A 15,807-nucleotide genomic window follows, 5' to 3' on the forward strand; every position below is an offset into this window, starting at 1 on the left:
TAGAAAGCTGCTCACAATTGTCAAATAAGCAACAGTACACCAGGGATCACCTTCCTGATTGGAAGGTGCGAGTTGAAATGGAAGGAATGGTGTCTGCTCACTATTGCAGTTTTAGTTTTGTGGTGAAGTCTAACGTGCATGTCACACTTAATTACAGGTTGGTTGATGCACTTGTGACTTTCCAATGACAAACCGAAGGTTGCCTGTGTTAAGGCAACCTTCTGTAGCCTTATCACAGGCTCAAGTGTCATGTCTCAGGGATAGTTTGCCTCATGTTCATGTCTAATCAGCCACTTAGGGTTTTTTGTTGTTACTTTTGTTACTTCTTGCATGTGTGATGGTTGTTTTAGATCATTCTTTTTGCTGTTTATTCTGTTCGTTTCAAAATAAAATTTTAGTTGTGAGTTGGTGCTGTTGTCTGTTGTTTTTGTTCGTCCTCGCGCTGTTTATTCGTTCAAGGTGGTAGACTACTTGGCTGCCATGCAAAAACTTGGATGCTTGAGCTTCGCCTTCAAGAGTAGAAAGCGATAGCATAATGGGGCCCCTTATGCATCGCCTTCTCAATTGCTAGCCTGACTTTGGTTCTCGGTGCATGCCTCAACCATGCCATAAGGAAACGAATGACTGTGCATGTAACATGGGCCGTTTCAAACTATCATAGAATGCCTACTGCAAGTACAGTTGCTAAGTGCCCACTACACCATAATTCTTCTTTTTGAGAATCAGTGAAGGGCCCAGTGCACGTCCATAAGGCAACACGCGAAGCTATGCAACTGCTCACTTTGTTGATGTCTTTGCAGCTGATGATTAAATATGTCTCGGTGCTTTGTAATGGGTGGGCCTTTAAGACACCCACTCATTGCACAATTCACATATTTGACGCCTGGTGCAATTCTACACTTTCCTCCTTCCACTACATGACATTCACATAGTGCTTTTTTCCTAAACAGATTCAAACAATAGCGTGGCTTTGTGGTAGAACACCTGCTTGCAAAGCAGACAGCCTGGGTTCGATTCTCACTCAAACGTAAGATTGTTATTATTTTATTTGTATCTCTCTCTATGTTTCGGTCATGGACAAGATGATGAATTTTTGCTTGCAACCGACGCCAATACCGGAATTTCTGCGAAACGTTCTGCGATATGTGTTGCACATGACTTGTGGAAAGGATTTCATGATATGCATGACAGGGAAGTCGCATTATTCATGTTATAACCTGCTAATTGTGTTCATCATGCATTCACGTCCTCCTGTGCCAATTTTGGCATGTACCAAGCTAAGGAGATGACCACGAGAGTGTCAAGACGTAGGTGGGTAGGTAGGTAGGTAGGTAGGTAGGTAGGTAGGTGGGTGGGTGGGTGGGTTGGTTGGTCGGTCGGTCAGTTGGTCGGTTACGGTCGGTCGGTTACGGTCCATGTGCCTTTGGTTCGCTAAGAATTACTTTACATTTAGAAAGTTCTCATTCGTAGCATGAAATTACAATGAAATCAATGCTAAAAAATTTGTCCAGGTCCAGGACTCAGTCATCCCAGTTTAGATTTGAATGCCAGAGCAGAGAAAATGTTCAGTTTCTCAGAAATCTATGGAATTTATTGCTTTTGAGCTACGAACGGACAATTTTTCCTTCCCTCAAACTTGCCGCATTTTCTGGGTGTCTGCTCAACCGATGTGCCAGAAAACAAAAAAATTGCACATTAGAGTTGGGTACGTAAGTACTGTACCGTAAGCTTGAGGTTGTACTGCTAACTCTTGTCGGTGATGCAGGCGACTGAGTCGTGCTGATAGCCGTGCCTTCATGATGACGCCTGCTGAAGGTGTTGTGGACAGCAGCGGCGCCCTGTCCGTCCTCCAGGAGGTTCTGTCTCAGCAGCAGGCTGATATCAAGCAGGGCTGGAGCTTGCTGGCTGCACTGCACACAATCCTGCTGCCTGACCTGGTAGACACGCCAGACTTCAAGCAGCCACAGGTTGAAATACTCGCCCGCCGGTGGCAGGACCGCTGCTTTGAGGTAGGCTCTCCTCGCCTCTCTTCTTTTACAGCAAATCATTTACATTGCAGAGTTAACACAATCAAAATTTAAAGTAATCAGTAATTTGCATTTGCTTGTGCTTCTTCTGTCGCAACTCCATAAGCATCGTTTGCAGCTTGCCCAAGAGCTCCATCGAAGCGTCCGAATTCTCATCTGCGGAGAAATGCTGATGTTTTGTTGTTTTGCATCTCTAGTAAATTTGATTTGGTTTGATTTTGCAACACATTGGGATCACTCTGGTTCGACTTCTGCAAAGAGCGTTGAAAGCCAGGGGGCTCCCAGTTCGTGGTTACCGACACGTTCGAATTATCGGGAGTTTTCTTCCATAGAAATATACAGGGCTGTGCCGGGACCAGGGTGCAAGTTCGCATTGACTGTAAGTTCAAATTAACCAAGTTCGAATCGGCAAGCTTTTACTGTAGTGGTGGTGGTGGTGATGGTGGTGGTGGCAGTAGTGGCAGTAGTAGTAGTAGTAGTACTAGTAGTAGTAGTAGTCACCACGCAGGTCACATGACCAGAGGGCGGGAGTGATTAAAGAAAGAAAACGAAGTGATGATGATGATACTTCAGTTAAAACTAAATGATGATGAATTTCAAAATACTGAAAAAGCAACTTGCACATTCATTAGTGACATTAATTAGAGGCTTGCATTAACTGTTAATAAATGAAAGCAAGGCACCTGGGCGTGTAAGAGGGTCGTGTAGATAACAGGGAGCACATTTGGTAGGATTCTGGCTGCGTCAGCAGCAAATCACGTGTCGTAAGGCCTTCACTGAATGCCATTTCCTGAGCCCGAGTGTTACGTAACCTGACTTTGCCCAATGAAGTGTAAGCACGCGTATATCAAATGTAGTGGCAGATTTACGACACCATGTGATCTCGCTAACCAATCACATACATCGCGTACTTACAGCTTCGCTTTCTGATGGTTTTCATGGTGTGGAACTGGCAGAATTTTTTTTAATAATTGTATTCTCCGTGGTCAGAAACAAAAGTTAAATTCTCTTTTTTTTTGGTGTAGGATGGTAATGAGCCTTTTGTGGTTATAGGCCTACACAGTGAAATTTTATTTTGTCTGAATTTGTTAAAAGCAGCAATATATGGCGGTGAAACACCTTTGACAAAGCCACAGGGCTCGTGATGGTATAGTTTTCTTGTTAGCATCCCTCAAAGAGCACCCAAGTAGATAGTGCTTGTACCTGATGGTTGCGGTTACAACGTAGGTTCAGGAACACTGCCTTCAACATGTTTTAGTACCCTATTATCTCAGAGGTTGTGCTGAGGAGCTGTCACATATCTCTAAGGTCACACCCGTGCTATGCGTGACTACTGGTGAGCCCTAATGATGATGTTTATACCTTCCCCATTTTAGCATCAAAAATGGCTGTTTTTCCAAGCTTTCTGTTACGCTTCTGTTTGTACTAATTTTTACATGGAGGTTCCTCTATATTTCAAATTAGGCTTTTTATGTGTTCTAATATTTTGCTGCAGTTGCCCTTGAAGGATTGTGATTGGCTTTAAGAATCAAGATTGGGTTGGGATTGGCTATGTTCCAGGTGCGTGAGGCAGCTCAGTCTCTTCTTCTTGCGGAGCTACGGCGCATTGGTGCCAAGGGCCGCAAGATGGTTGTGGACGAATGGGCCATCTACCTGCCAAACTACACCAGTGCCTCTGCCGCTACGTCCTACATCTCGCCTGGTGGGCCCACTGCATCAGCACCTCAGCCGGCACCTCCTCCTGATAGTGGCAGCCCACCCTGTGTTGTTGCACCCGAGGCATGTCCCAAACCTTTGTAGTTTAATTGGCAGTGGTTACAAGCATGGAGCTTCTCACAATTTACCTCGACAGAAATCAGTGCAGTGTTGCTCCTGTATGCATTATAGAATTGCCTTATGGAGTTGCACTTGAACTGCATGTATTAGAGGGCTGAACATTAGATTATTGTTTGGAAAGGCCATAGCCTCGATTCTAATAGTTTACTATGTTCCCAGTGAAAGCAGTTGAAACTACCAGGCACTTTTATCACAAGTGGAAGCTATTTCGATGGGTGCACTGTTGCAAAAAAGATTTATGTAGCCGTCTGACTTTGTTTTGGGGACTCATAATTATTCTCCACCTCGACAAGAAAACTGTTTGTCCCTCTGTCACATAAGACGATCAGCGTACAGTGGAACCCCGCTGTTACGTTCCTCACTGGTGCGTTTTCCCGGCTGTTACGTCGTTTTCCGCCGGTCCCGGCATAGCTCCCATAGGATACAATGTATTGGGAACCCCGCTGTTACGCCGTAACTGTCGGACCGTTCCCGTATGATACGTCGCGAAGTGCGCTCGGAGCCGACCGAGTGACTACCGAAGAGAGCGGCCATGGTGCATTTTCACGCAGCTTGGCCTGGTTTTACCGTAATATTAGCCGCATGAGAGGCGCAAGCAACAGGATCTTTCAATTGATGCAAACAAAAGCATGGCCTTCGAGATTCGCGTTGCAAAGATGGTGTCTATGACGTAATTGCTCGCGAAAGCAAGGCCTTCGAGGTCGGCATTTACTATTGACAAAAGCACAGCCTTTGAGATTTGTATTGCACAAACATGGCGTCTATGACGTAATTGCTTGCGAAAGCAAGGCCTTCGAGATTGGCATTCACTTCTGCCATCACGTTGGCGTAGACTCATCATCATCGTTATTTGTCGGAGGACGGGAGGAGTTCGAGCGGTTCGAGCTGGTTGGAGCTCGCATGGTCATGCGCGCGGTTCGCGGTCGGACTCGCCGCGCTGGTCGTGATTGCGTGTGCTTAGTTCTTTCATGCTTACAGCTGTTGGTGTTAAAAAGATCACATACGTTGATTACATTTCTGTGGATGAGGCCGTCCCCAGCTCCGCGTTTCTATTCATCAACTAGATCGCGGCTGAGCGCACCAATTTTCGTGCTGCTCGTAAGCATTGAAATAAAATTCTGTACCACTAAATATTTTGTCGTTTTTCCTGTTTTTCGGCTCTTACGTTTCCCGTCTCTTACGTTTATTTCTTACAGTCCCTTCAAAAACGTATCAGCGGGGTTCTACTGTATAACTTTCTTGGCAGGAATGGGTTTCAACTGTTACCCCCAGGCTCCAAAGGCTAGCGTCTTAGCCGCTGGGCTATACACCCACACTTGCTGAATGTGAATATATCAGAACAATGTGCCTGCATTGTACCCGTACTTTAAAACAAATGTAGAAAGATAACACTTTCTATGAAGGCTTCGTTGCATGTCACGGTAGCGGAATAATAGCCATCTCTAGGACCCCGTGTAAAGCCAACATGGAGGATTGTACAAAAAATTTGATGCCAGACACGTGTTTCGGGGGTGGCGGAATGCTCCTTCCAAGGGCCCATTCCAGACATTGACAAATGCTAGAAAGAAGATGACACTCCATGCCGTTGCCACCCAAAAACAATGGCCTATTGAAGGCTGCAACCTGCAGTAAGACTATGCTTACACATCACTAGACAACTCGCAAAGGTGATTCTGGATGGTTCTTTTTAATGTTATTGAAATTAGTTGCTCATTACAGCAGAGCTGTTATTGTTGAGGTTTGCCGTGTGCCAAAGATAGAAAGTTATCATTATCACGAACCGGCACGTGCTCTCTTCGTCCGCTTCATTGCCTTCCTCTTCCCCTTCTGCTTTGTTCCCAGAATGCGTGCGCTGTTTTGTCTGACGTGGGGTGCAATAACTCTGATGGTCATGAGAACGAGTGCAGAGAGAGAGAGGAAGAAAGATATGCAAAGAGAGAAATTCTTGGCAAGGTGACATTCGAACCCACGTCCTGACGATCCAAAGGAGAGCGTCGTAACCACTTGGCTATCCAGGCACGCCAGCAGAGCATAGCATAGCGCGCCTTGTATAGCATATTATAGCAAGGGTGTGGGAAAAGAAAGTGAGGGTGAGGAGGAGGGAAAGGAGGAGGGGAGAACGAGTACAGAGAAAGAGCGGAATAGATGAAAAGGAAGAAAGAGAGAAAAAGATAGAAGGCGAGAGAACGACTTCAGAGAGAGAGAAAGCTGCAGAAAGAAAGAGAAGCAAAAAGAGAAAGAAAGGGAAGAAAGAGGTGAAACATAGAGAGAAGGAGCAAGAAAGACATGCACAAAAAAAAATAGAAAAAAAGAGAGAGCAAGCATAGCCATGTATAGTACAGCATAAGCAAAGGGTGAGAAAGAGAGGTGAGAGCCAGGACCAGCTAGGTGCCCACCACCCACCAGCTCTGCTGGGACCCAGCCTTGCACGACTTAGTGCAAGCTGCGCTAATTTTCTTTCATATTGCCCCATTATGCAAACATGTTTGCACTGTCTCCCATGTAAAGAAAGAATCTGTTGGCGACTGTGTACTTTCTGTGAATGACGATTTTAGCTACTTTGTTTTATCGTAATTTAGCTGCATTTTGCTCTCTTGGCATCATTGCTGTCAAGTGTTAATGCTGATGACGCTTGTAGGCCTTCCAGTGTAGCATCGAGAGCTACCAGTTTAAGTGTGCTCCTGTCAGCCGAGCCTCCTCAGGAGGAAGCACACCGTCAGGGCCCCAGACCAAGGGTGAGACGCAGTCAATGCGAACGACCAATGAGCAGAACTCGTCAGACGAAGACGAAGAGGAAGAGAGAGAAGGTGAGGATGAGCGGGCACCCACTTTACGCTGCATTGCTGCCACAGTCAGGGTGGCGTAGGTGGGCATGCCCACTTGTGATGAGCAGGCTCATTCACTCACCTCGCAGTTGTGAGTGTGGCCACAAGTGTATGTGTGAATATGAACATGTGCGAGCACAGGTGTACGTTCTTATTTTATTTTTGTGCTATGTACAAAATGCAGGGGCAGGCGAACTTGAGAAAAAAAATGGATCCATCAGTTTGTTCATGTCTTTCTGTTCCCATTTTTTCGTACGTAGCACAAGAGGAAAATGTGAACAGACACTGGCTAACTGGAATACAAACAAGATGCAAGACCAGCATAGAAGGTAGACGAAACAGAAAAGGGTGTTACGTGTCTTGTGTATGCCAGCAAGCATGTACCAACTAGCCCAGAAACAAGTAATGCAAAGTGACACTAGCTGGCCCCTTTCATCGCTCCATTTGAATCAGTGAAAGGTAGAGAATGGTGGGCAGTTTTGTAGTCCATGCAAATGGTGCATAGGAATTGTTGATTTATTGGTCAATTGATGGGAAAATGCCCGCATTCAGGTTATTGGTGATTCCACAGTGGAAACGGCTTAAATCTGACTGGAACTCTGACTGGAAATGGATCATTGGTTTAATCTGTAGACAAGAATTACGTGACTTAGTGTTGCCGTATCATGTCACTAAAGATGAGCCACGTGTATGAGCATATCAGCATAGAGCAAGCATTTTGTGACAATTTGCCACATACTCCTAGCCACTTGGGAATTATGTCAAAGCAGTGCAGCTTGACATTGTGTTGGGTACCAAAGTTAAGGTTTAGTTCCGAGTTGACGCAGTGGCCATGCTATTCTTGGAAAGCTAGGAAACCACGTGACTGTCAAGAACTGGGTATGGGCAACTATCCAAATGGCTCCAACTTTCTTCTTGTCTGCCATTTAAGATATGAGAAGGTTCGGTCATCATTGTGAATACATTATACAGGCAGAGTTGTAGGAATAAAGGCATGCTTCCCATGCCCTCAGGAATGGTCTATAATCAGGCTAGTTGAAAAAATCTGTTGTGAGCAGTGCTTTGAGAACACAGAATACTGAAAATCGAATTCAAGCTAATTCCAGCTAGCGTAACTACAAATATTTACATAAACTTAGTTGGATACACAGTTAAGCCCTACTTGACTGTCAGTTATGTCACTGTTCACTTGCATATTCTACATAACTGACACTGACATTTAGCTCTTTGTATACATTCTTCTTTTTCAATGGGTGCCATGATCATTGCATAAGCTGTCGGCACATGGCAAGGTATAAAAGACAAATTTTGCACTGGACAAGCTTCACAGCAAGTCTCATTTTGCTTATATTGTTTGCCATAGCATTCTCAAGTCACAATACACAGCCCCTTTCGGTGCTCTAGACACTGATTTGCTTCATGCGCTCAGGTGGGAAGGCGACCAAGCACTCCTGGAGTGCTGCCGAGGCCCGCCGAAAGCAGTCTACAGCCATTGTTCTTCTCGGTGTGATCGGAGCAGAGTATGGCCAGGAGATTGAACAGAGCAAGCGAAAGGGTGCCGAAGACCAGAGGAGGAGGTCTATCGTGGAGGGATTTGGACCCACCAACTATTCTCTTGCACGGCAGACCAGTGAGTCTCCTCGCACGAGTGTCATTCATTCATTGGCTCTCCACTCTAACATGACATATAGTGTTTTGATCATGCCGTTATTATGAGTTGTAATTCACACTCTCCTTTGTAATGCACAGATGATTTTTTGGTGGTTTAGAATGAAATACTGAATGCCCTTGATTGCAACGAGAAGGCCTTTCATACTTCAGCAATTAAGGACAGAATGCAATTTCCTTAATTGTCCTCTCATCAAATAGGTGAGCAGTGTTTTAAATAATTCTTTGCCAACGTTGGGGCAGTGGAAAGGGAGTCGTGTGATCATGTGATTCATGGCCTCTGAAGGCAATTCGGAATTTTTTCCATCTTAACTACGAAAAAGCACTGGCACTCTTCTGAGTTGCTTCAGTACGGTTGTGGCTTGTGCAAGAGAGAATTCACTATGTATTCCTGACAAATCTTAGGAGTGCATTAAAACTAGAGCTGTGCGAATAGCAAAATTCTCGGTGCAAAGCGAATTCGAATATTGAAGTGTGAGTGTGAATCGAATCGAATATTTTTCGAATATTTCTCGAATATTTCTAGAATGTTTCTCGAATACTTCGAAGTGAAATTGCGGAAAAAAAGTTGGAGAGGATTCCTAAGCATATTCTTATGAGATAGCAACATGAAAGTGTTCCTTTTCGCTAGGTTGATGAAGCACTGGCGGGGTGGTGTTTCATAGTTGTCCTATCAAGGATGAGGCAATGTAGAGGCCGAATTGTATTTAAGTACATGATTTGGTGCAACCAAAGTGTTGCCGACGACACTTTACACGTGGTTGGCAAAGATGCCATTTCCTCAGCCCCTCCTCCCCTTTCAACTTCTGTGGAAGCCCAACTGATGTGGCGGACAAGGGTGTGCTCCCTTCAAGTCCGGAGTTCCAAATCTGCCTCGTAGACGTCGATATATTCAAGAACATCTGAAATTTTGGATGCTAAAAAGCTTCGGCTTCTGATTTTTCGTACTTCTTGCCCAAATTTCAGGTCCAAAACAGCATTAATTGAGCCCCCACCTCTGCCACATCTTTCATCTCCATGTTGGAACCAGCGTTTTCTTGAGTTAGTACATTTGCGACCGTAGCAGAGCTTGAAAGGCAGCTTTGCCGCAATACTGGGGTGTAATGAGGTGAAGCATATTGAAAATCTAACGACCACTTCCAATCGAACGTTGACTGTCTCTTGGCAGAATTGCGTAATTCTATCGAGGATGGCCGCGTGCTCGACCATATCAAAAGCCTTCTTTAGATCTAGTCCGAGTATCGCCCTCAGGCCTCGTCCAGTGGTGTCTATGACTTGCTCCTTGAGTTGTATCATGGCATCCTGTGTAGAGAGCCCTCTTCTGAAGCCGATCGTGTTGCTGCGGTATATGTTGTTAGACTCCAGGTAGCCGTTAACTCTATTCAGGCAAGCATGTTACGAACGTACAATTACATTAGAAATTTTCTTACGGGAAGAAAAGCCAGCATCAGACTGATGGGCAGTGCGGGGACACCGCAAGGGTCCGTCGTGTCACCGATGCTCTTCAACCTCATCATGATCGGATTATCAGAAAAATTGAAGCGAATTGAAGGTATTAATCATACAGTTTATGCAGACGACATTACGATTTGGACCACGAAAGACGCAAGCGAGGGCGAGATGGAGAACAGACTTCAAAAGGCGGTGCAGGCAGTTGAGAATCATCTGGAGGGCACAGGACTGGAATGCTCGCCGGGGAAGTCGGAACTGCTACTATATCGCCCCAAGAGACTGGGCACACCATCCAGAGACGTGGCAGAACTACACAAACGGGGAATCAGATTAACCACTAGAAATGGCACGGAGATACCTATGGTTCAGAAGATCAGAGTCTTGGGTCTATGGGTCGAAGCAAGGGGAGCAAACGCCGAAATCGTAACGCGCCTGGAAAAAAAAGTCATGGCGGCCGTTAGGCTAATACAGAGAGTCTCCAACAAAAGAAGGGGCATTAAAGAGAGAAACGTTGTACGGCTCGTCCAGGCCTTTGCGATGAGCCACGTCGCGTAGGTAGCGGCATTCGTCCACTGGAACAAGGCCGAGAAGGCCAAGATCGACGCGCTCATTAGAAAAGCGTACAGAGCAGCACTGGGTCTACCGCAATACACAAGAAACGAAAGGCTGCTACAACTCGGAGTACATAACACGCTGGACGAGATCGCTGAAGCACAGAGGATAGCGCAACTCGAAAGATTGTCCGGAACCAAGGCTGGCAGAGAAATTATGGAAAAGATCTCCATAAACTACCACGGAATGAGGGGCCCGAAGATGCAAATTCACCCGGACGTCCGATCAGCAATAATCACGGAAAACATCCCGAAGAATATGCACCCCGTACACAACGTCGAGAGAAGAAAATGCCGCACGAAAACGATCCTCAAAAACCACGGCGCGCGGGAGGGGGTGCTTTTTGTAGACGCCGACCGTTATCCCCGCAACCTGGACATCAATACTGATGTTGTAAGCAGCTCTCTCTTCGCAATGGCAGTCGTAGACACGAAGGGGAAGACTGTGACAACGGACTCCGTAAGGACCAGATCATCAGAGGCAGCGGAAGAAACGGCAATTGCATTGGCCGTAATCAATGGTAGAAAACAAGACAGAACAATAATCAGTGACTCCAAGACGGCCATTAGAAATTTCACAAAGGGATGGGTCTCCAGCGAAGCAGCCAAAATCCTGAACCGCAGAGCAGAAGACTTCCGGAACGGCCAAATTACACCCAAATACCTCAAATGGATCCCAGCACACATGGGGGAAGTCAACACAGAAGATCCGAGTATCCCTCCCAACCTCAACGAGAAGGCCCACCGAACCGCGCGAGACCTAACCCACCGCGGCTCGGTCAGTGACGGCCCCACACCTCTCATCCACCCCGGAAGGAGGTATGACTGCGGTGGAGGCGATGGGGAAGACGGAGGAGGTGACAATGACGAAGTAGCGATTCAAGACGACAGAGACAGACTCATCACGTACCACGACATAGTGGCACACTATAAGCAGCAACGAGAAGAATACCCACCACCACACAAACAACTTGACAGATCTCAAGAAACAGATTGGAGAAGATTGCAAACCAGAACTTTCCCAAATCCAGTACACCTAAACAGAGTAAATTCCAGACAATACCCAGAAGCGAGCTGTATGCTCTGCAAGCACGAACACGCAGATATGGCACATATCTTATGGAAATGCACACGGATCAGCACAATATACAAAGATGACAACATAGGACCGGACCTTCTCGAGGAGCGATGGCTAAGCGCTCTGACTAGCTCAGAACTACAAGAACAACTGTGGGCAATCCAGCGGGCACGGGCAGTGGTGGAAAGGCTATGCCTCACCGCACATAATGCCCGGGTGGCCTGAGCCCGGGCCGGCAACCTTGCAGGTGTCTTTTTTTCTTAATAAAGTTTTTTCCGTCCGTCCGTCCGTCCGTCACTTGGCAAAGTTCGACCGTAACGGAGCTTGAAAGACAGCTTTGCCGCAATACCGGGGTGTGATGAGGTGAAGCATATTGAAAATCTAGGGACCACTTCCAATCGGACGTTGACTGTCTCTTGGCAAAGTTCGACCGTAACGGAGATTGAAAGGCAGCTTTGCTGCAATATGAGAGTGTAATGAGGTGAAGCATATTGAAAATCTTAAGGGGTCATTTTCAATCGGACGTTGACTGTATTTGTTTTTGAGAAGTTCGAATAGTTCGAATAGTAAAATTCCAGTGCGAATCGAATCGAATAGCAAACAGTATTCGAAAAATATTCAAAATTTCGAATATTCGCACACCCCTAATTAAAACGTGTCTTGTCCATAATCAAGACACATTTATAGCAAATATCGCATATAGCAAAGGAATCGTCATGGACGAGGTTGGATATTGCAGCAACGAAAAGGAAGAATGGACAGTCGTAAAGATAAGTGTTAGAATGAGTTACCAAAGCATTCCAGCCACTACTACTGCACTATGCAGATTTAAAAAAAAAGTGGAGAGGATGTGAGAAGCAAAACTAAATGTCAACTGTCGTTGCAAATGTAAACTTCTGCATGCAGTCACTGTTCACTGCCCCTTTTTATGTGAGCATGACTGGGGCTTGCAGTGAGTGAACTTGTTGCATGGCTGCAGGTCAGGCACTGGCACACCTGCTGCTGACACCTGCGTCTTCATCTCTTCCCGCTCACTCTTCGCTACGCCGAGCGGCCATTGACCTGATTGGCCGAGGCTTCGCGGTCTGGCAGGCATACATAGATGTGTCCCGTGTGCTGCTTGGTCTGTTTGACCTCTGCTGCGATGCAGACAAGCTGCTCCCCAGGTCAGTGCCTTATCTTGTCTTCTGTTCTAGGCTGCACTGCCTGTTCAAGATTGTTTTGTAGTCATAGAAGTGCAGCAGAGCAAAATTAGTTTTGAGTAAATACTCTGGAAAGCAGATAAAAGGAAACCAGTGGCAAAAGTGCACAAATATCTGTACGTTAGACATATGGACATGGAACCAAGGAAGAAGTAAAGCTGTCAGCCAGTTTGTACATATGATAACTGAAGATGTAAATAGATAAACTGGAGTCATCAAAAAAGAGTGAGATACACGAATAGTAAAATAGATGCAAATAACAAAAATGAAGATTGCGAAGGCTTACAAATTGCAGGAAGGAAATGCCTTGTATCAACTTGCTACTGAGGCCTAGTTGACAGCTTGGCTCATAGGTATGTGCCCAGGCATTGGGTATGTGCAAGTCGGTATGTTTCACCGGGTATGGGCTCACTTGTTGGTCTTCCATTCGGAATGGAAGTGCCACTGAGTCCCAAAGAAAGAAGTCAACATCAGTCAGACAAGAGATCTCTCAGGTGCCAATGTCTTGACTGTGGGACACTTATTTTTGAGTTTCCTGCATCGACCAAGTCCCTTTGTCAGAAATTTGGCAGCAGAGGCTTATCTCCTGTTTGACTACTCCCACTCTTTATTAAGCGTCAACCTTCTCATAAACCCCCCTGCCTTGTTCAAAAAAGCAGGACTTTCTTGATAACTTCCACGTCAGCGCCGACCTTAGCAGTGCCACTCTATCCATTCACAGGGTGTCGTACGGGCTGCCGATGACACCGGCGGCAGATTCTTGCCGCACAGCCCGGCAGGCACTGTCCCTGATTGCAACGTCGCGTCCGCCAGTATTCATAACGACGCTGGCACGTGAGGTGCGCCGCTACACCACTCTCGCGCAGGACGCCCAGTCTCTCAACATCTCGCTGCATCAGACAGTGCTGTGCCGTGCGCGCCCTGAGATATTGCGCATTATGGATTTGCTCATCAGCAAGATGGAGGCGGAAGTGGCCAAGCTGCTCGCCGAGGCAAGTTGTTGGGATGCCCATTGCTTGGGAAGAATTTAGGCTAATGGAGACTTGCATGACAGTTTTTACTTTCTGGTTCTTGTGGCCTGTAAACTTTAAAATTTTTCTAAACGTTGCAGAATTAATCTAAACGCTGCAGAACTGGAAAGCATTAGAATGAGCTAAACAATTCGCTTTTTATTTGTTTTACCAGTTATATGTTTGCTTTTGATACTCATGAGGCTGATGCGTCATGACATGATAGTTGTTTGCCTCATCCCTGTGATCACTTTGGCTGTCATAAATAGGCTCAGGTGGAAGAGCTGCGCATATAATGCCCTTGTTTATTTCTTTATGAGTAGGTTCACAAGTTGTGCCATGATAAATATCAATTTCGCTCTGTGTCATAGTGCTATGATAATTTTCAGTGTTGCCGTCCACGTCTGGTGTATTTTGGTATTGGACATAACTGTGTAACTCCTTGTGTGTGTTTCTGCGTTTTAACAGCGGAGCTATTTATGCCAGCCGTTGGTTGTAATCCGTCCCCAGAAAATTATCATCATGAACCAGCACGTGCTATGTTCATCCTCCTCTTCCTGTTCATTCTCTTCTTCATCTTCTGCTTTGTTCACAAAACATGTGCGCCAATTTTAACCGGCGCATGATTCTCATAGCTATGATGGGTAAGAGAACGAGTTCAGAGAGAGAGAGAACGAAATTCTTGGCAGAGAAAATTTCTTGAGGCGGGATTCGAACCTGCATACCCACGATCCAAAGGCGAGCATCGTAACCACTCGGCTATCCAGGCACGCGAGCAGAGCATAGCATAGCCTTGTATAATATAGTATAGCAAGCGGGTTGGAAAGGGAAGTTAGGATGAGAGATGTGAGGGTGTGTAGGAGGGAAAGTAGGAATGGAGAGAGTAAAGCATCACAGAAAGAATGAGAAAGAGAGAATCAACGAGAGAGAAAAAAATAGTGAGAGAAAGAGATAGAAACGGTAAGCGAGAAATAGAGAGAGAAGAAAGGTAAGAAAGACAGAAAGAAAGAGACTCAAAGAAGGAGAGAGAAAAGAAATAGAGAGAGAAAAATATAGAAAGAAGGCGGAAGCGAGAAATAGAGACAGAAAGAAGAGAAGAAAGACAAAGAAGATGTAATGAGTGAGAAAGGTAGAGAAAGAAATAAAGAAAGAATCAGCTAGAAAAAGACAAAAAAGAGATTAGAAAAACAAAGAAAGAGAAGGAAAGATAGGAAGAAAGAGAAAAGTAAGCTGCAACAAGGAAGGCCACCCAGTTCCGTTATTCTTTCAGGCTTGGCACCACTAGTGCAAAGCTCTCTTAATTTTTTTTTTTATTGTCATGTTCAGTGTTTTCAGCGTGTAACTGTTTATGTTGATGCATTGCCTTCACTTCGGCAAAGGTGATGGAGATCGTGCTGCACTGCGTCGACCCCACCCAGCTGAAGGCACGCGGGCTCGGCGAACTGTTCCCTCCGATATGCAGGTGCATCCTTCATTTCGCTCTTTTAAGCATACCTATTTTGAGCAGTGTGCGTAACATTGCGTATAGTCATCTAAAGTTTTCACTGCAGTAATTGCAGTATCAATTAAGTCGCCGTTTGACCAGTGCAGTGTGATAGGCAGTGGCAATGTACAAACAGGAAGACAGTCAGCAATCACTAGGCTGGGTAAAGTGCTAGTGCACCTCTTATTGAGCTGTAAGATGTCCAGGTAACTAATTGTTCTTATTTTGCATCGTCACGTGTACTGTATTTACCGGTGTATAAGTCGCACCTTTTGTATAAGATGCACCCCCTACTTTTTACTACTTTCCCGGGAAAAAATGATATATAAGACGCACCTCTGTATAAGACGCATCTATTTTTAACTCTGTCAACGTAAAACACGACGACGCACGCAGAGTACATTCATTTCGAAATGCGTAGTCGCACATGGCACTGAATCTCTGTAAGCAGCAGTATAAAACTTCTAAATAACGTCCTAAAACGCAGAAAACCAATATTTATTCCACTGGATTTGAAGCCACATCCTCCGGCGCACTGGCGAAAGTTCTGCCTCGGTTGGCAGCATTGTTCGGTTGCCGTTGTCGGCCTCTGAGTAACTCTTTCACACGGCATTG

At 45.6% G+C, this 15,807-nt stretch overlaps 1 protein-coding gene across 1 annotated transcript in view; it reads left to right on the forward strand.

Annotated features, from left to right (window-relative positions):
* Positions 1-15,807, forward strand: part of LOC119375915 (WD repeat-containing protein 7-like) — a gene marked incomplete at its 5' end in the record, with an annotated part of 69,094 nt that overhangs the window by 41,190 nt on the left and 12,097 nt on the right. The window contains 7 exons of the mRNA XM_049411323.1: positions 1,766-2,009; positions 3,588-3,806; positions 6,502-6,670; positions 8,118-8,318; positions 12,477-12,663; positions 13,421-13,691; positions 15,089-15,171. Coding sequence (XP_049267280.1) covers positions 1,766-2,009; positions 3,588-3,806; positions 6,502-6,670; positions 8,118-8,318; positions 12,477-12,663; positions 13,421-13,691; positions 15,089-15,171 — 1,374 coding nt within the window. The remainder of the gene's footprint in view (positions 1-1,765; positions 2,010-3,587; positions 3,807-6,501; positions 6,671-8,117; positions 8,319-12,476; positions 12,664-13,420; positions 13,692-15,088; positions 15,172-15,807) is intronic.

This window comes from Rhipicephalus sanguineus, unplaced genomic scaffold, assembly GCF_013339695.2.
Source record: "Rhipicephalus sanguineus isolate Rsan-2018 unplaced genomic scaffold, BIME_Rsan_1.4 Seq102, whole genome shotgun sequence".
Classification (NCBI taxonomy): Eukaryota; Metazoa; Arthropoda; class Arachnida; order Ixodida; family Ixodidae; genus Rhipicephalus; species Rhipicephalus sanguineus.